Here is a 21,380-nt window from a genome sequence, read left to right as displayed (position 1 = left end):
CTAAATGCACTCTTCCCATATAATCTAGCAATCATGCTACTTGGTATCCACCCAAATAAATTGAAAACTTATGTCCACACAAAACCCTGCATACAGATGTTTATAGCAGTCTTGCTCATAATTGCAACAATTTGGAAGCAACCAAGATGTCCTTCAATAGGTGAAGTGATAAATAAACTGTAGTACAACCAGACAACAGAATATTATTCAGCATTAAAAAGAAATGAGCTGTCAAGCCACAAAAGATATGGAGGAATCCTAAATGCATACTGCTAAGTGAAAGAAGACAATCTGCAAAGGCCACATACTATATGATTCCAACTACACGACATTTTGGAAAAGGCACAATTTCAGACAGTAAAAACATCAGTCATTGCCAGCAGTTTGTGGGGATGGAGGGAAGGTGAATTAGGCAGAGCACAAGGGAGGTTTCGGGCAATGAAACTATTCTGTATGATACGTCATGATAAATACATGTCATCATACAAGTATTTAAAACACAACAAGTGAACCCTAATGTAAACTATAGACTTTAGTTCATGATAATATATCAATATTTTCCATCAATTGTAACAAATGTACCATACTAATGCAAGATGTTAATAATAGGGGAAACTGGAAATGGTGAGTGGGAGAAGGAGAAGAGGGCATATGGGAACTTTCGGTACTTTCCATTCAATTTTTCTGTAAACCAAAAACTTCCCAAATGAAGATATACTGAAATAAAAGGTGCCAGGGGTCTCAAAAGTACCATTTTCTTAAGAATATTTACTGAGCAGTTTCTAACCCATGTTCCCAAAGTATCAAAGACAGAGAATTCACCACATCCTAATAATTTGAATTTCCTGGACCACTCAGGCACCTATAGCTCACCAACAGAGGTCTTTCCAGGGTGGAGTTCACCTGCCTATAAAACAAACAGAAGTTCATTTCTTAAAGTAAGAACGGTAAGCTCTACTTAAAGTCAAAATATGTGCTACAGTGAGAGCTTAGGGAACTGAGAAAAGGGAGAATCAAATTTAAAACCAAACTCCCTTTAGGCTCAACAAGAAACCCATGAATGAATGGCAAAGTCAGTTACCTTTGGCACAGGAGGTTGGTTAAGCAGCAGGCTCCATTACCAGGAATCCCTAATTAACTTCTGTCGAGAAATTTCCTAGCTAACTGGAGCTGATTGTGAAAACAAACCCTCCTTCTGACTTGCACACATGTTCATGCACCATTGTAAAAGTTCAGGGTAGTTATTACTGAGTTGTCACAAGCTCGTTAATTATCCACTATACTGTATTTAGCTTTACTCTGGTAAATCTTTTTTAATTGCCCAGCCACTCCACTCATTATGAAGCCTTTTAAAGCTCAGAAGATTTTTCAAGTCCACCCCTCACTCACACTTCCTTTTCCCCACCTCTGAAGAGTACAGGAAACTTCTTTCTCCAGTATTTTCAAACTGCAATTGATTCTTTCCCACTTTGAAAAGGAAACTGTTTGAAAATACATGTCTGAGTGTGGCCTGTGAGCCTCCCCTGACACTCATTGCTGCACACTCCCCAACACAGTCAACTTCGGATTCCTTAAGAGAGCACCCAAGTTGCTGGTTAGTTTGGCCCCAAACCCCCTTCTCATCTGCTGTCCTTCTCTCCCTCTCCCCTTCCATTTCAGCCCTTTACACAACACAGCAGAAGATATCTTTGCCCATTCCTTTTTTTCTGCCTAACATTCTCTTAAGTCCCACTTAAAAGCTCCTACCTCTGTGAAACCTTCCCAGTCTGAGAGTCTCTTCTGGGAGGGACTTCCCAGTCTGGGAGTCCCTTCCCAGACTACGTTCTCTCTGCCCTTGCTGATAATGCAGGGCACCTTTGACGTATAAACAGTTATAAATGGCAGACTCTTGCAGGACAGTGAATTCCTTGAAGTCAGAGAGCACATTTTAATAACGTGTGTGTGCTCAGAGCCTGCTCATAGTGAATGCTTGGTAAATATTTATTAAATGAATGAGTGAAGGCATTTTCACTCCACAGTATCTGAGTTTAATTAAATCATGTCTGCTTTTTCCAACACATCCTAACCTATATAACTACATCATCACATGTATATATGGAAGAAAATCATGAAAAAAAATCAGTGCTATAGATTTTCATGTTTCTTATAGCTATTACTCAGTATCAAAAATCTAAGTAAATTAGAACAAATTTTTATGCCATGAACTTCGAAAAACATATTTAGAAATCACCTAGTCTCTCCAAAAAAACATACTTTGCAATAAAATCATTTAACTAAAAGAAAAATGATACTGCACAATTATTCATGGAATGCTACAAAAAAACTAAAATAAGGACCAGAATAAAGTTGGTGAGCCCTTTCAACGCAAGTCATATTCACTTTTGAGAAGCATCTTTTGAACGGGAACAAGGGAATTCTTTTGATTTTTAGAAATGAACATTTGGCATTGTTTATACAAAGACTAGCTGTATCTGATACTGAAAATTTTGAATTGCATGCATTTGAGAATGATGAATCTTCTAGCACTTGCCTATGCTGGACTGTTAGAGTTGGTCCTCTGAGATAGGTCTTAGGAGGTCAGTTTGAAGTACGTCACGTAGATATAAATCCTAGTGGCCTCAGAGAGAGAGAGATGTGACTGACAGAGGAGCTTTGCCTTGAATGCTTGTTGTAGAATTCATAATTCACGAACATATGTGGGGTAGAATGCTGCTAGTATATGCAAAGCATGACTACATACAAAATGAGGATATAAATACAAGCTAATGATATACTATTCACATGGGAATGGAATCTACTTAGCATTCTTTAGTACTACGTATCTCCCAATGGAAATAATATGTATTTTACCAGTAGGTATCAAATGAATTTGACACATTTTAGACAAAACTGACCTATAGTCTCCGTGTTTGAAATCTGTGGGACATATCAATCCCAGGAATAGTTTATCAGAAATCTAGCCCAGGTCAATAAAATGTGAATATCAGTCCACACGTAGATATTCAATAAGGTATACAAAAAGAATTGATATTCTCGGTTTAGGTGCCAGTTTTCATAGAACTACAGAACTAGAAAAAATCCGGAAATGATCTGATTTCACTCCCACCCAACATTTTATAGCTGAGAATTTAACAACACTAAGTGAAGACTCAAATTTGACTCCAACAGCTGGTGGTCACCCTGGTGGTCAGCAGAAAATCCCATAATTGGTCTTAATTAGTTCTCATTGATATCATGGTAAAATTGAACTCATTACCATTTTTAGCACAGTCTGAAAGGTGAAGAAATGCTTCTCCAGGTGAGTCTTGGATTAACCTTGGAATAGTAAGATATAGTGGGAAAAGCATGAGATTTGCAAACAAAAGTCATGAAAGTGAGCCCAGGTACTTGCTATTTGGTAGCTGTGTGCACTTGAGCAAGTCTCTTGCCCTCTCTGAACCTCAGCTGGTTCATCCTCAGATGGGAATAGCAAGAATACCCACCCTGGGAGCCTGATGAGAAGATCGGATGGTTTAATAGAACGAATGTGCATGGCAAGCTACAATGGCACTTACAAAGATTTACTCCTTATCATCATCATCATCAAATACTATTTATTAATCCACCAAATAAGCACAGCGTGTCGCTCCGCCTTAAGCAAGGCAGGAAGCAGGGAAGGCAATGAGCTTTACTCATATTAGGGATTTTGTCTCCTAAAGAGTCCCTTTTTACCAGCAGCTAATCTTATTTGCAAAATCCATTAAGTAAACCTACCTCAGCAGCAAAATAACTCACTGCCCTTTCCCTGGTAACTTCTAGTAAATTCTTATCTAGTATTTTGAAACATTTCACTTTGGATTTCCCTCTTCTCACTCCTCAAAAGGCTCTGACATCATCTAGCTCAGCAATGGCCAATAGAATAGAATAATGCAAGCCACATACACAATTCTCATTTGCTGGTAGCCATATTTATAAGGTAAAAAACAACAAGTAAAATTAACTTTCATCATATATTTTTTATTTAACCTGGTATATCCAAAACATTATTGGTTCAACATGAAATCAGAATAAAAATAATACCATAGATATTATCTTTTGTTTTTCACATCAAGTCTTTTCAGATCCCTTGGGTATTTGACACTTAGGACACATCTCAATAGGGACCAGCCCATTTCAAGTGCTCAGCGGGCACAGGTGGGTAGTAGCAAACATATGGAAAGCCATGTGGGGTGACCACACCTACTGAAAGTGGAAGACTTAGAAAAATTCCCTTAGTAACTCTCCATGGAAACATTTAAGAACACTGAACCAAAAAATCACCTCCCAGCACACAGATGGGGGGGGGGGAACCCTAGCAAGAAAAGTGACAGCATAGCAACACCAGCTCTTACATGAAAGGGAAATCAGAAAACTATTACTTTGAAAAGAGGCATTTCTGGGAAGGTCATCCGTTTCTATGTTGTTTAATGTGAAATAAGGGAATCAATAACATGTCTACACAAATATGCATTCTATAAGGCATCATTCTCATTATCCCTTTATTCTAAACTATAGACACTGACATGTCTTGTCATATTGTTGAATGTTACATTTCTCATGTAGGAAGACAAATGGTGAAGCATGCCATCAAGCTGAGCCATCCTACTTCTCCTTACAGTAAACCTGTGCCTTGTGGGCCTCAGGGGTCACTGTGAGGAGGGGAATTGCAGGGAGCAGGTTGTTCACCAGAACTCTTTCTGTATTGTTTTATCTAAATATGCAGCTAACTCATGGCTGGGGCTTAGTCCTTCACGCCTGGAGTCCCAGTTCAATTTTCGTCAGTTCCTATCTCAGTTCTTTCTCCATGTAGATAGAGAGGCTCTTCGGTCTAGGAGATTAAAAGCTAAGGCAGAGGAATGTTCAGAAACCCAGCCTCACTCTCCACTATCCCTTCCATCCAGCCAGCATACACAAACTTTGTCCACTCTCACTACTTCCTTTTCAGAAAAATATAAAAATAAGCCCAGAACCAGCCCACTCCACTTCTCTGAGCAAAGACAACCACTATCATGTCTTGGTCAGAGCTCTTCACTCTCTATTCTTGGTGTCTGGTTACACTGAAGCCAATGGTTCCCTCAGCATCCACCACTGCTGTGAAGGCCTGGTCCCTCTCTCACCACCACTTGTCCACTTTGATGACTCCAGTCCTAATGCCCAAATGACATAAGGTCTGAGTACTGCATAAGACTGTGAGAGGTAGGCAGTCAATGTGCTTAATTATTTCCTTAGAGATTGGTTCTGCAACATAAAACCATAAAATAATGAACTTTTTTTGTGTGTGTGTGAGATGAAGCTCTGTCACCAGGCTAGAGTGCAGTGGCACAATCTCGGCTCACTGCAACCTCTGCCTTCAGGTTCAAGCAATTCTCTTGCCTTAGCCTCCAGAGTAGCTGGGACTACAGGTGCGTACCACTATGCCCAGCTAACTATTGTATTTTGAGTAGAGATGGGGTTTCACCATGTTGGCCAGGATGGTCTCAATCTCTTGACTTCATGATCCACCCAGCGTGGCCTCCCAAAGTGCTGGGATTACAGGCGTGAGCCACCGCACCCAGCCAATAATGGACTTTTAATAAAGATTTAAATCTTTCACTTCTTTTGCCAATCAAAACATTTCACATTTTGCTTAAAGCATTGTCTACAAGGAGATTCATTTGTGTGTGTGTATGTATGCACCTATCGCTGTTAAGTTTCTAAGCAACAACCTTGCTATACTACACTTGCCATATAACCTAGCTCATACTAGGTGTTTGGTGAGAAAGCCAGTTACAAATATCTGGAGCAACCATATTTCCCATTAATGTCCAGCTCACATTAGCCTTTCTGACCATTTGAGCTGAAATTTCCCTCCTCTGTAGCAGCAGTAGTTGCTCCATGCTTTTCAAACTCTAATGTGCATACTAATCACCTGGGCATCTTGCTACAATGCTGGTGGCGATTTGGCAGGGCTAGGGTGGGCCTGAGATTCTGCATGTCTGAGAAGCTTCCAAGAGATGCTGACAGTTTGGGTTTGCAGATTTCACCTTCAGTGACAAGCCCACAGTTCTGTCCTTGGCACATCATCACAAAGAGATTTAGGGGGGATGCCCATGATGAGGCTGCTTTCCTAGTGAGTAGACTTTTTGAAAGCATATTATTTTAATGTATTTTCCTTACTATAATCCTAAGCAGATGTTTGTGGAGTCCATGAATAAAGGGGCTAACACTGGTTGCTTATTTCAGTCATTCTATTCTCAGCAACTGATCTTAGTGACCAGGCAGTGGTTTAGCAGATGAGTTGCTCATGAGCTTGCAGGCAGTTGACGTCCCTGAGTGAGAACCTGCCTGCAGTCCCAGCTCTCTGCCCTCCCCTCAGTTGGAACAGAAGTAGATCTATTGTGAATATAAATCAAACAAATTTCTCTTCAGTTTTACATTTTGAAGCATGGGCATGGTTTACTGTCTTGATGTCCTTGATTTCAGATTCTCACCCACCTCTTCAATTAGTAAGCTTATTTCTGGCCTTTGCTTGGATTCCCAGGGTTGGGATGATGTGCTTTGGCCCCATTTTTGATGATGTGCTTTGGCCTTCACCCTCTGGACTCTGACTTCCTGTCCACTTCTGATAACATAAAATTCTCAGTCAAACACTCACAAACTGCTGACCCCACTGGTGCTCTCAATACATTTTTCAAAAGAAGATATATAAGCAGCCAACAGAGACATATGAAAAAAATGCTCAACATCACTAATCATCAGAGAAATGCAGATTAAAATCACAATGAGTACCATCTTACACCAGTTAGAATGGCTATTATTAAAAAGTCAAAAAATAACAGACACCTGTGAGGTTGCAGAGAAAAGGGAATGCTTTCATACACTGCTGGCAGGAGTCTAAATTAGTTCAAACATTGTGGAAAGCAGTGTGGCAATCCCTCAAAGAGCTAAAAATAGAACTATGATTTGATTCAGCAATCCCATTTCTGGGTATATACCCAAAGGAATATAAATCGTTCTATCATAAAAACAAATGAGTATGTTCACTGCAGCACCATTCACAATAGCAAAGGTATAGAATCAACCTAAATGCCCATCAATAGCAGACTGGATAAAGAAAATGTAGTACATAGATGCCATGGAATACTATAGAGCCATTAAAAAGAGTAAAATAATGACTTTTGCAGCAACTGGATGGAACTGGAGGTCATTAGCCTAAGTGAAATGACACAAACAGAAAGTCAAAAAACACATGTTCTCACTTATAAGTGGGAGCTAAACAATGGGTACACATGGACATACAGAGGAATAACAGACACTGGAGACTCCAAAAGGTGGGAGGGTGGAAGGGGCATGAGGAATGAAATGCCGCCTATTGGGTACAATGTTCACTGTTTGGGTGACAGGTACACTAAAAGCCCAGACTTCACCACTACACAATGTATCCATGTAACACAACTGTACATGCACCCAGTTAATCTATAAAAATTAAATAAATATATATCAAGTTGACCTCATAAACCTGACCATTATCACAACTCAAGTTTTTCTTTCTTTGCCCCTGGAACAAACTCATCTAACAGGAGCTTGGCCTGGCTGGTGAAGCCCTGCTTTAAGCTTAGCTGTGATGTATCTCATAATGGAGGTCAGTACGATTTTCCTACTCCTTCTAAGAACTGAAAATCTGCTCTCTGATTGTATAACAAAAAATATTTCTTTTGTTATAAGAATAACAAAAATTATTTCTTTTTGTTCATTTCTCTCAGGGCTAAATTTTTCTTCCACTAGCTAACAGATGCATGCCTTATGGACAACATGCTACATTCCTATTAGCAGATTAGAGAAGGCAACACAGTGATATTTTCTAGAGTATTTGGACATGCTTGTTAGATAAAACCTTCAGGCTTCCTCCCTCTTTCTCATTTGATTCCAACCTTATTTCAAAGTAGGCAGATATTATATCCTTTAAATAATTGTAACTGTTTATGACTTTTCAGAAGTAAGAACTCAACTAATATTTGTGCTTTCCTTAGGATGGGGTAAGGAAACCCACACCCCTCTAGAACTCAAGTTTTCAAACCTAGCCATCACCCCATGAGGAAAAAAATCCCACAAGGTATATATTTGTGATTGCCACTCTTAAGAGTAGTAGATTTCCTGGAAATACAAAACTTTATTGAGACATGCCTCTTAATTTATGTTATAATAACAAATTCAGGTATTATAAACTGTTTGGGACAGTCTTCTGGAATTAGCCTACATTTTAAAAATGGATTGTTATTAATTTTACTCTTGCAAAACAGGAAGTTAGCTGATGAGCTGAAAGTCTATCAAAACAAAAAAAGCCTTTACAAATCCTTTCCTCGCCTCACTAAAGGATCATTTCCTCATTGTTACTGTCACACTGATACAGTGACTATGCCATGAACTAATGATAGAAGTTACAGGGAATCATTTAGTTGCTGTTATTGCTACAATTGCTACCTTTGCTTTGATTATTGACTCTCTGCTACAAAAAAACAAAAAACAAAAAACAAAAAAACAAAACCTGAAAAGTAAAGAATTCAGCCCCAGACTGAGATCTTTATTCATGACTATTATCTGTACTGCAGATAAAGGAAGTCAGACTGCTTTCACATGGATGAAATCTGTCAGATTGGTGATTCAGAAAGGCAACTCTGTCCTTCTTAAGTAGAATGGACTTGAGGGGAAGTCAAACCAGTCATCTCAAGTCTTTTTCAAGTGGTGTTCACTATAGATCCTACTTCTATATGTGCATGATTCTCTGTTTGACTCATCATTACTCACCCCACACAATGCCCACTGCTCTGTTTATATAAAAGGATTCCCCAACAGGGAAATATGGCATGTGTATAAATTAAACAAAAGAAGTAGAACTGATTCAAACAGCCTACTTATGAATCATAAAGATGAGAAAATAGTTTGACATACTTTGTTCAGATAATTTTAAAACAGATGCTTAAGGTTTTTAAAAATTTTGAATCTGAAATGTTGGCATGGGGTTAAAAATCGTTCAGCTTCACATCAGATTTCTAAGAACCTAGAATCCAGGGAATTCCTAACCCCAGGGAGTTCTCAGGGAAGGCTAATGCAATGCTCTGTTCTTCTAGCAGAGTGCACCATATCCCTATTTTTAACAAGGATAGGCCTGGATGTCATATCTTTGTTTTAAATCCAATTTTAAATCCAATTTTCAGAATATTAAATCAGTGACAGTGTAACCCAGGACAAGCTTTTAATTTAAAAGCAAATCTAGCTCTGGCAACCATTTTTCTCATTGACATAATGGATAGTTCTTTCAAGCCTGTGAAGCGTTGTTCTCATTTGTTAATCACAGCACTCCAGCTCTGCATACCTCACCACATGAAATCTAGATGGCAATTTTGGCTTCTCCAGTCTATATGGTATATATCTTAGAATCAGTGACATGGAAGAATTTTGACATCATTTCGAATACGTAGATATGTGTTTTTAATGAAAATTGTTTTATTTGATTATAGCTAAAATTTGGAAATGACATAAGGTTAATTGCATTATATAAATACGCTTAAGACTCTCTATGTATGAATCATGCCAGTTCCTGGGAGTTTAGACACTAATATTATCAACCCTGGAAAGTCCCTTGTATATCCCCTTGGACTTACATAAACAGAGAAAGCTTACAACAGTGGCCTTAGAACACCTGTAGACATTCTAGTGCATACACCCTAGGTACCAGGCAAGTGAAAATAATGTATAATAAGAGCAGACTCAGAACTGTAGACCTGGAAAGAACCTAGGATATTATTTTTAACCAATCATATCACACAGATAGAAAATTAAGACCCAGAAGGAGGAAACCTAAAGAAGAACTAGTCTGTGAGGCTCCAGGAGCTGGGCCGTGTGTGTCATCTACACCCACGATGGCACATGACCCAGAGCAGTCAGATAGCCTGCCTGGAATCTGCTGCTATTGGAGACCAAATCATTTCTTCTGATAACCCATATTTAGTCCAATTCCCAAAAGGACAGATGCCTCTTTAAATAAGCTTTATCACTGACATTCAACTATGACCCTCTCCGTCTATTTTAGGGTTAAAAAAAAGACCTAATGGTGTCACTCAGACCACCTCAGGGGTTTCTGGACCGATTCATTTTCCTTTTAATCTTTCTCTAGTTTCTCCTACAATCAGCAATCTGTATCAGTTCTATACATATACTAGATGTGGAATTGATGTTTTATGATGATAAGAATTACAGTGGTGATGGTGGTGGTGCTAGTAACAGTGGAGGCTGCAAACGTTTTGAGCAGACTGCAGCATAAAAAATACCAAAAATTCTTCCATATATAAGTGTATTTTCAGACAGTCAAGTATAGGTAAGAATTCAATGAAAAATACCTATCAGATAGCTTCTCCACCCTGACTATTCTATCAGCAAAACCAGGAATACAAAGCTGGGCTTCTAGCTGCATTTTTCTCAGAGTGTAACTAGCGATTCAGAGAATTTACCCCTATTTTCCCAACACTAGCAATCTAAAAAAAGAGCTGGGGTGATTTTTCCTATCCTTCCCAGATGACATTGCACCTTTTCTGATTCACCGCACCATTAGAATCTCAGAGAAGCCACTAAGTAGCAAGTTTAGCTACACTTTCATCAAGAAGAAAGAATAGTGCCTGAGTTCTATTCACAGATCAGTAGATATTCACTGAGTATGTATTCTTTTACCTTAAGTTCCACAACAACTAGACTAACTTCATGAGAACTTGCCATGGTCTTCCTTCCTGACCAGCCATGCTGTCACTTACCAAGGACACCATCATGTCGTTGGGATGAGGTCACTTGTTATGGTGGTCAGAATCATGCAATGCCATTTAAGAGAATATTTCTTATAGAGTATTATTAAATATAATTTTCCCGAAATTCCAACAACAATTACACATTACAAGATCACACCTGATAAAATATTCCCTCCTGACTAGCACCATACTGAGCCTTTTATGTGAAAATGCATAAGAATAATAAACCCAACTCTAATCTCTAGTCTTGCTTCCATAGGTCCAGTTAGTTGTTCCATACAAATTTCTAAAGTAAGTAAAGAAATGTATTAATCAGATTAGCTAGTAAGTCCATGTGAAGGAGAATCAGTACATTATTTGTTAGTGACTGGTGTTACTTAAATTCATAGGTGGACTATATCATTCAAACTGTAACATATAAAACATATTTACTAGCAAGTTGTGTGCTTGGATACTCAATCATGAAGAAACATTTTGTAAGAGATTGAGCAAAGACTTTCAAAGCTATTGCTCCAAGGATTTGTGGACATTGTTCAAAACTGATAGTATACATGTATATAGATGCTACACATTCAACTGTTCTGTTAAGTTAGTCTGTTGGGGAGTAATAAGTATAAAAATATTTACCCTTGTGAAGTAAACACTTCATAGTTCAAGTGAATGGAAGAAATTTACAACCTTTGCACTAGTTATTGCAAAGATATCACATAGATATTCCCACCACAGAGATTTATACATAAATTATTCCAATTGATACAGAAACCCAGGTAAATGCACAAGGAGCTGTCTGATTGTGTGTGGATTTATACCTGTCCGCTAACTCAGAGATCTTGATGCTAAAGCCAGCACTCAGGGGTGGCATATGGATTTGTGATGCTCCAGGGAAGATACTGAGTCTATAAACCAACGAATAGATTTTAAAGTGGCACAATTACAGTGTTGCATGAAAATGCATCCTACTTCTTTCATCCACAAAAAAGCAAAGGTTAATCTACTATGTTTGGAGCAGCATGTTATGATGGAGATTATCACAAAGTCTCAGAGCTGGAAGATGATCTTCTAGTACAACCCTCTGTATGAGAGTCAGTCTCTCTACCATATCTCTACCTAATTTTCCTGACTATGCTTAGACACTCCAGTGATGGGAAACTCACTGCTTCTAAGGAAGCCCAGTTGATCTGCAGATATCTTCAACTACTAAAAAAATTCTTCCTTCCATCAATTCAACATCTCTTCCTATAGGTCCCACCCATTTTGTGTCAGGGGGCCTACACAAAAGTCCAATGCCTCTTCCATGTTACAACAGTTCAGTACTTACTATGGAGCTCTCAAGTTTTCGGGCTTCTCTTCTACCTCATCATCCTCAGTACCATCAGCCATTTTCCATGTTGCTTTCACCCCTCCCATATCAGTATTGAGTTCTAGCTTAAAATCTGTCGAGAAATATATGACCCAAGGAGGAAAACAATTAAAATTCTCTCTCTCAATTTCCACATCTGCAAAATAGAAGTGCTACCTCCAAGATCATTCAAAGGGTCAAATAAGAAATAGAACATAGAAGCTCTCTGGACAGTTAAACGTGACTAATAAACATAAGGAATATATTTCTATGGATCAGAAGAACTAACTTTCAATAAGGTAAAAACCACTGTATCCTAAGAAAATAACTCTTCAAATAGTAACACCAAAGAAAGTTTTGCCAATAATTTACTTTAATATAAATACAATTAAAATTTTCAACCAACTTGTTTTTCTGAAAAATGACTCTCCCATCATCATGGGTCTATTTATATGTCCCAATGACATCCAAACTCAAAGCCTGTGAAGCCACTGGATTGCCATGAATGATAGAGACATGACTGAGTCAGAGATGAATAATGACATAGCCTCTGAAGCTTTCAACTTTCTGCCATTCCTTTGAATAAAACAGTGTTTTAACACTTTTTTTAACAATCCTCACCCCCTATAATCCTTCATGACTCCTTCATGCCTTCAAAATACAATCTAAATTCCTTTCATTATCTGGCCCAACTAGTTCTTCATCCCATCTCTAGCTACTCTCCCTCCCTCACTCCATATGTAGAGCATGCACTTAACCTGCCTTGTTCTTTCTTGCCTCTCTGCCTTTACACATTGCATCCAGGGCTCTAAAGCCAATGCCCCACTTTACTCAGAAAGCAGATTTTTCTCATCCCTCAAACCTTTGCTCAGATATCCCCTCTTCCTGAGAGTCTTACCTGAACCATCAAGGCAGTTTGCGTTTCCTGTTTCTATCGTAGTGCTTATTTTCTTCTATTGAGATGGTCTACTGACTTTTCTGTCTTCCCCATTAGAGAGTAGATTTCTTGAAATATATATATGTTATTCATCTTGGAATAATTAGTAACCATCACAGTGCCTTGCACATAGCAGGTGCTCAGTGTGTGTTGAATGACTAATTAATTTATATGTATAGAGAGGAAACACATATATGCAGAAAATAACCATCTGATAAACTCAGCAAATGGCACCAATCTTGCCTAATCTATATCAGAATTCAGGACTAACTCAGAATCGAAAACCACCTTTTTTAATAGTCAAAAGTGTAACTTATATCCTCCTTAGTTTTTCTACCCATTCCTTATCTCTAGAACCTCTTTATCATTTGCAAATAACTTTTCACATATTCACATACATTATGCCATGTAATCATTAAAACTACTATAAGATCATGTTCTTTAGCTGGGATTTAATAAAACAACCTCAGTATGTCCAAGTGGTATAGTAAGTTAGGCAATGAACTGAGAGTTCAAAGAGCTGAGCTCAAGTCTTTGTTTTACTGTTTAACTACCGGTGTGTTATTGGAAAGATCCCCTAATCCATCTAAACTGCAGCTCCCTTTCCCACTTTGCCATCCACAGTGAAGATAAGTTGTTATTTTTATACATTTTGTCATTATTATCCAAGTTGGCATTTGGAGGTAGCCAGTTCAGCCAGAAAAAGCATAGACTGTATGGTAAAACGGGCCCTGTTTTTAATCCTAACTACACTACATAATAGTTGGGTGACCCTATTAAGAGGTTAAGCCACTTACTTAACCTCTCTGAGCCAGTTTTCTCACATATACAGATACTAATAATTTCCTTTTAGGTTATTTTAAAATGTAGATGACATAAAAAGTAGAAAAAAAATTTGTATATTTTTAAAGTGACAGTAAAATTGTTATTATTTTTGTTTGGCCAGTTTTAAGAATGGCATGTTTATCAAAGTGCTTTGCATGCATCATTATAAGAATATTTAATAGATGTGACTTTAAAAACTTACTGATAACTGTACCTTAGCTTATAAAAGGCTCTGAGAAGTCCTGCTGTAGAGAGATCTGTTTAACTTTGTCTAATCTGGCATTTTCCCAACTTATTTGAACATGGGACACAATCAGTGCCTTCTGGAATAGCAAGCAGGACAAGAGCAGAAAAAACTGCATTTTCCTCACATTTTTCTCAGATGACTCTCATGATGGAGACTCAAAAACAAAACCCGAAAGATTAAGAACAGTGAAAATGCTCCCCACTCTGCCATCCACTGATTTATTATTTACAATGTGCATATTTTCTAGAAAACAATTAACTATGTACATACACACATAGGAGAAATTCAGGTAGAGTTTTAAAAGTAAACTTCATAATTTCTGAAGGAAAAAGACATTTGGAGGCAATTGCTTAAAAGCATGAAGATTAAAAACTGTTCTCTTAGCGAATTTGTGATTCCCACTGGCTAAACTGCACTCTTAATAATTTCTGGAATCATATGAGAAAAATAAGAAAGGAAAGTACTTTCACATTCATTCACAGGCACAGTTCCTTTAAAGTCATAATTGCTCTTTTCACATGGTAGCAAAAATTCACTTTATTATTTCAAATAGCTCTTTCCCAGGCTCACCTCCTGTGACTTTAAAAGCTGCCATTAATTTCCCATTAGTAAACTTTAATTAAAATGAATATGTATCATTGCTTTTAGCAGTTGCATTGTAATACATGTATAAATACATGCAAATCTTATCCACAATGTTTCAATGGCTATTTCTAAACAAGCAAATGCTTTGATGTTATTTCAAAAGACTGTATTTAGAGAAAGCTTTTAGAATCTGGTCCTTCCCTAAAATAATTAGAATTTCATGGAAACACAAGAAGCAGTTACCAACCTAGCTAAAATCTATTTTATTGATCCCAGAAAGTAGCATGTTAAAACATGAATAATGACCTCTGTGCTTTGAACCACTCAGTACTCTGGTGTTTCTGCAATATTTGTGTATAATGTATTGAAAAGAAAAGCTAGAAGAGGCAGAGGGATGCTTCTAATTTAAGGAATCATAGTGAGTCTAATAGAAAAATCTGAGACGAGTTGCACTTCATCGGCTTATTATCAAAGATACATCTACTCCCCTAAAGTTCCATACGAATGTTCAACACTCAAAGAAATAGAAACATATTAGAGCGCATCTGAATGTTAAGTTCCATAAGCTTTCTTATCCCTTTCCAACTTCCTACATTAGGCTAAAGTTTTGATTTTCGAAAAATATACTTCATAAACAGAAAATGATGCTGATTAGTCTTAGATCATGCTTTCACCAGATTACTCTGGCATCCCCCAAATATTTTAATCAGAATCTGAGAATAGTTAGATTAGATGATAATTCAAACTTAATTACTAAACACATTATTCTGAAAATGTTGACAAATATTTCCAGAATATTATATCTGATAATATTTCCAACTACAATATTCCTCCTAGATGATCACACATTATCAGTATTAACTTTAAAGCCTCTAAGGAAAATACTATAGAAATGCTTAACTAAAAGGAACCATGTGTGACCACAGTTTCTCCGAGTCTGGGTCAGTTAGTGCATTTGTCTGACAGCCTGCGGTTTTCTTTCTGCATTCAAACCTTACCCTTCCATCCCTTCTCTCCCCGCCCCCACTCCCTACCTCTGCAATAACTTTTCTGTATGACAAGTTGGCCCAGTGGCTATGGTCTCTCTGACATGTTTTTAGGCTTATATCTTTTCCTAATTATTTCTCACACTCTGTATATTATTCCCCGAGAAAATTAAGAATCATTTTTCAATTGGGGAGATGTTTGGTTTAGAAGATATAGTAAACACAACTATAATTAAAACGACTTCCTCAGCTCACAGAATTTAATATCAGATTTTTCATAAAGAATCAATCTGTAAAAAAAATTACAGTTTTTCAGTTAATAGGATAGAGAAGTATTTGAATTATTTACATAAGTCTAGAAACTTGAAAGGTGGTTAAAATTAAGTGATTTCCAAATCTTGATAAAGTTTGAAAAAGTTAACAAATGGAATGTTAAGCTTAATTTACCAAATTATCAGATTAGAAATGCTAATCAGATGCAGCCTAGCCAGTCAGTAATTTCAGTAATTAAATTAAGCACTTAAGTACTTCATCATACTTGAAGAGCATCAAGCTATAAGTCTTCCCAATAGTCATCCATGGGAAATATAGCTATCATATTTAACTAGCATTTCAAAAAGTTACTTTGAGTCCAAAATATACATGAAGGTTTCCAACATCAATTTGTCTGACTGCATATCAAATATCACTTTTCCAGAAAGTATGTGCTTGAAAAAAAAAGTTTCACAATCTGAAAGGTCACCATCTATGGCAATGTTCAGTCTGCTTTACAAAGCTCTGGTCCCAGGAAAGGCTGTGAAATCACCACACTTGCTCTTCTCAGGTGAAAATATGGTTGTTCATCATAAATAAAAAGAAGTTTGTGGTTCTATTCCACAAATCCTCTAACTTGTTTCCACAGGGGATAGTTCGGCATAGTCAACAACTCATATCTTTTATCACAAAAATAGCCACAAATAAAACTGAAAAAGAGCACCAGTACCACAGAGTGCAGTCCCATATTGGTGTACTTTCTAGGAATTGTCCTCATTTCGCTTATACCACCTGTTTACTAAGTTATTTTAAAACCAAAAAAGCTCTGACATGTTAGAATCTATAGACTTCCATACGAGTAATTTTTAAAGATGTAAAATACTGCTTCGAAATCTGCTAGTAACATATAAAAGTCAAAAGAATGTATTCCTGAGCATACTATTTCATTCTGCTCCTAAGTCCATGCAGTGACTGTTCAAGTGGTGGTTTCCCTCTGCCCAAGTTTAGCCTTGTATTCCAGTTTATAACTGAAGTGATCCCTGTGTAAAAAGACTTGGTAGATCAGATGACAAGTAGCAAAGTAGCCAACGAAGATGCCAAGTACAACTAAAGTTAACATGGTGCCCCACCCCTTTTCCAAAGGCTTGTAATTATATGAGAAATTAGATATGGAGATATTGCAAGATAATCAGAAAGGGCACTCTAAAAGTAAATCTGGGCCCCGTAAAGTTTACTGACTCATGCTCGGAGGTATATATATATAAAGTCATTTGCCTATTAGGATCTTTACTTTGAGCAAAGCACTTCTCCAGCAGTGATCATTAATATGTGAGTACTTTTGAGCAGCAGCAACTCCCATTTCACTAGAATTAGCAATTTTTTTTCCCCAGGGAACAAAAGAAACCATCCAAATGGCAACACACACCTAAAATTCAATATAATAATAAAGGAATTTTAGAAGATGTGACAGGAATCCTCTCTTACTCACTGAAACAATATCACTAAAAATGGGGAAGGGGGGAGGGGGGTTGTGGCATGCCAAGAGCGAGAAGCCAGTGAGGCAGAGTGGGAAGACAGAAGGGATGAGGTGATCGAAACCACTTTGCTGTCCTTCCCTTGCTTCTCACTTCCCTCCCACCCTAGACTGAGATTGCAAATTTTAAAAATGCAAGCCCCAGTTCAAAAGAAACCCAAAAAACTGGAAGAGTGTGACTAGGGTTACCACCAAAGCAACCCTGAAAGATTTCCGTGCAAAAGCAAAGCAGTGGGGATGTAGTAGCAGCAGCAAGCCTCCCTCTTCCCCCACCCATTACAGTACCTCCAGATTTGCCCGAGCTGCAAGATGTGGATGAGTGACTGCAGGAGCCAGATGCAGAAGGAGCAGGACGCAGACCTGTGCTTGCCACTGGCCCGGGTAGCCCCGCTGCTGTTGCTGCCGCTGTTGGCCGCAGCGATGTTGCTCTTGCTGGCGTTAGATGCTTGCCTTTGCGGCGTGGAAGGACGAGCCTCGCCTTCCCCGGCTGCAGACCCACCGCCGACCACCGTCTTGCAATCGGCTCCAGACTGCGGGCAGCTGGAGGCAGCAGCGGCCGTGGCGCTGTCCTCGGTGCTGAAATCGTGCACAAACCAGCGGAAGCTGAATACTTGCACCGACAGCGAGCCGAGCACCACGAAGAAGAGCGTGAGCCCGAACCACCAGCGCTGGCCGCGCAGGTAGTAGTCCACGGCGAGCCAGACGTCTGTGCCCACGTCCGCGAAGTACACAGCCACGGCGGCCAGGATCCAGAGGCAGTCCCACAGTGAGTAGCGTCGCTGCTCCCTGCCCAGGCGCAGGCACAGCGCCGCCGAGCCTGCCCCGCCGCTGCCCGGGCCGGCGACGCCGCTGGAGCCGCCCGAGCCCGCGGAGCCGCCGCTCCCGGCGCAGCAGCAGCAGCAGCGCGAGCAGCCGCCGCCGTCCGGGCAGCAGCCGCCCCCGGCCGCCTCCTCGTCCTCGGCTCCCGACCCCGACGGCAAGCCTGGAGCCAATCCCTGCACCGAGCCCGAGTGGTCCGAGTTCTGCAGCGGGGTGAACGCCACGTCGCTGCTTTTCTTCATTTTCAGCCTCCCGTCTGATTTAGCGGCCATGATGCCTCCACACCGGAGGAGAGCCCTCCTTTATCTGACACCTTTCACCGCTGTCTCCTCCTCCCGCCACCTCCTCGCCTCGCCCCGGCTTCCCTCCAAGGCGGTGCGGCTCCCCCTCCTCCTGCTCCTGCGCCGGCTCGCCCGCCGTCCGCCGCCGCCCGCCGCCCGCCGGGCTGGGCGCTGGGCCGGGTTAGCGGCGCGCCTGGGGCCGGCAGGAGCGCCGCCTGGCTGCCTGCGCGGAGCCAAGCTGCTCGCGGCGCCCCGCGCGCGCCCCTGCCCGCCGCCCGCGCTCCTCGCCGTCCCGGCTTCGCTGCTGCCGCCCGAGCCGCAGCCGCCGCCAGCAGCAGGAGCAGCAGCGGCCGCCGCGGCGCTCCTCGGACCTGCACATTCCTCTCCTCCCCTCGCGCGCGCTCCCTCCTCCCGCTTCCTCTCCTCCACCAGCTGACTCCGAGGGAGAGGATGACCTCATCCCTTCTCTTCCAGCTGCCGTCGCTCCCACCCTGGCTCGGGAGGGGCGAGGGAGGAGGAGGGACCCGGAGGAGGGGCCGGGACAGAGAAGAGCGGCGGGCGGGGGTTGGGGGACTGCCCTGGCGGGTCCCAAGGGCCGGGAGGAGCGGCCAAGGGGGCCTGAGGGTGACAGTCGAAGGCCCCCACTCCCGGGATTTCGGAACGCTGGGTGGATTTGAGCTACACTGGGGGAGGGGGAGGAGCGCGCTGAGAGGAGGGGTCCCTCCGTGCAGCCCTCGCGGAGGACGGCGGAGAGTGGGCACGGACGGGTGTGGCGGCAGCAAGGGCCAGAGAGGCGCAGGCCTCTTTGTATTCCGCTCGGAGCCGCCAGCACCTGGAGAAGGGCTGGGAGCGCGGCTCTGGCCGACGATGGTGGGGAGAATGGGTGTAACTCGGGCTCCCGGGCTCAGAGGCCAGCAGCGGCAGTGGGCGTGCCCGGCCTTGCCAGGGAGAGAAAGGCGTGCGGGGCTCGGAGCGCGGAGCCTGGTGCTGCGCCGGCAGCTGGGGGCGGGCGGGTCCGCGGGGAGCCCCGAGCCAGCGCCCTCGGTGGAGGCAGCCGGCATTCCGAGGGCTCCCGGCTTCTCCGGCGGGCGGGGGTGCCCGAGCTCAGGCAGGTGCGGAGGCGCTCCCGCCCTCTGCGGCCCAGGCCCCTGCCCGACGCCGCGGTCCCTCGCACGCTCTCGGCGGCTGGAAAGCTCTGACCGGGAGGAGCGGCAGCCCAGTGGGCACCGCACCGGCCCTCGAGGCGTCCTGCGGCAGGTGGGAAGCGCAGCACCCCTGGCGGCGGCGCGGGGCGCGGTGGGTCGGCGGGGCGCGGCTGGCAGCCGCGGGAAACCGAGTGCCACCCCACCCCCGGCCCGCGGGCGGGGAGTGGCGGAGCCGGAGCAGGCGCCACCTCCCTTACTCCCTACTCCAAAACTAGAAATACCTTCTCTTAAAGCTATAGGGATTGCAAACTAGCTGTGTGGTCCCACAACTCCAGAAATGACTCGAAAAATTAAATCTGTGATCGCAGTGATTCAAGGAGAATACAAAATATGTTGTGGTTTTAAGAGATTTTTAAAACCTCAATAAAATATAGGATCTTCATTTTTTTAATAAGGAAACTTAAGCTTTGATTTGTCTCACTTAGCTTTTGCAAATGTAAGAAATAGAGAGTGTAATTCTTAAATTATACTGTGACTCACATACTTTAAGAGCGGAGGTAAGTGAGGCAACACGAGTTACACTGCCACTAAGAACACCAGTTGGATATTCTAAATCAGGAGGCAAACCATGACACCCCCCAACCACCCCCGCTTCTCTCTGGTAGGTACCAGGTGAGTTCGAACTAGTACACAGTGCCATTCTTAATGAGTAACGTTATGAAATAGAAGTGCACGGATTTCTCTGCACGTGGAAAGAGCCGCCTCACGCATTATGTGCTACATATCAAGGGCTGTGTCATCACCAACCTGGATAAAGTGGAATTTGCCCCACGCTCTGGATTCATTGCCTTTTATTCTAACAGACTGGTGCCCAGGACCCTCCCTTGGTTGGCCTTGACCTGACATTTTGGCAGGAGGGTATTGAGTCATAGAGTCTCTACATGATTACATGGCATGTATAAATCCGGTATTTCTAGTGAAAGGAATAGCCAAGTGATGGCTGAGGGGCAACACAGTCCCACTAAAATGCTTACTTAGTATGCCAGGAAAGCGGGTATATTTTTAAATCCTGCTTTAAAATTGGGTCTTCTTGGAGTAGAAGAATCCTTTTTTGGAAAACACCCTGATTCTATTTCTCCGGAGTCCAAATCTAAGATTCCATCTCCAGGGTGCTACTGCTGATCTAACTCTGTGCCAAACCATTAGGGAGAGAAATGATCTCTTAGGTAACTGGGTCCTAAGGGATGGAGTGTATTCTAGGTCAAATGCAGTGTCTTAAATTGCACCAGGCATGAAAAGGCCCTGCAGAGTATCTGAGGTGCTGAAGACCTGGGGCTGACTAAAGGTTCCCCTAAAACAGGATGTTTCTTATTTGACTGTATCCTCTGCACCTGGCACAGCACATGCACAGACTATTTGCTCAATAAATATTAGTTGAGTGAATGCATGAATTTATAGAAAGAACATTCCATGACAGGAAGAATGCTGCATTCTGTGCTAACGAACGTTCCCATGGAAACATAGGAATTATGAAACTTTTTATGTTAGGTTCCAGAAAGAAATAACTAGTAACGGTGTCTTTATTAATACATTTATTCAAAAGTCTCTTTAAGGTTGCTGTCTGAACCATATCTGGA

The 21,380-nt window shown here is 41.5% G+C and overlaps 1 protein-coding gene across 1 annotated transcript in view; it reads right to left on the bottom strand.

Annotated features, from left to right (window-relative positions):
• Positions 1-18,754, bottom strand: part of XKR4 (XK related 4) — a 412,195-nt gene extending 393,441 nt beyond the window's left edge. The window contains exon 1 of the mRNA XM_002819087.6: positions 17,784-18,754. Coding sequence (XP_002819133.4) covers positions 17,784-18,589 — 806 coding nt within the window. The 5' untranslated portion in view covers positions 18,590-18,754. The remainder of the gene's footprint in view (positions 1-17,783) is intronic.
• Between the last annotated feature and the right edge of the window lie 2,626 nt (positions 18,755-21,380).

Source organism: Pongo abelii, chromosome 7 (assembly GCF_028885655.2).
Source record: "Pongo abelii isolate AG06213 chromosome 7, NHGRI_mPonAbe1-v2.0_pri, whole genome shotgun sequence".
NCBI lineage: Eukaryota > Metazoa > Chordata > Mammalia > Primates > Hominidae > Pongo > Pongo abelii.
Note: the sequence above shows the minus strand (reverse complement) of the source record. Positions and strands in the feature narration are given on the sequence as shown.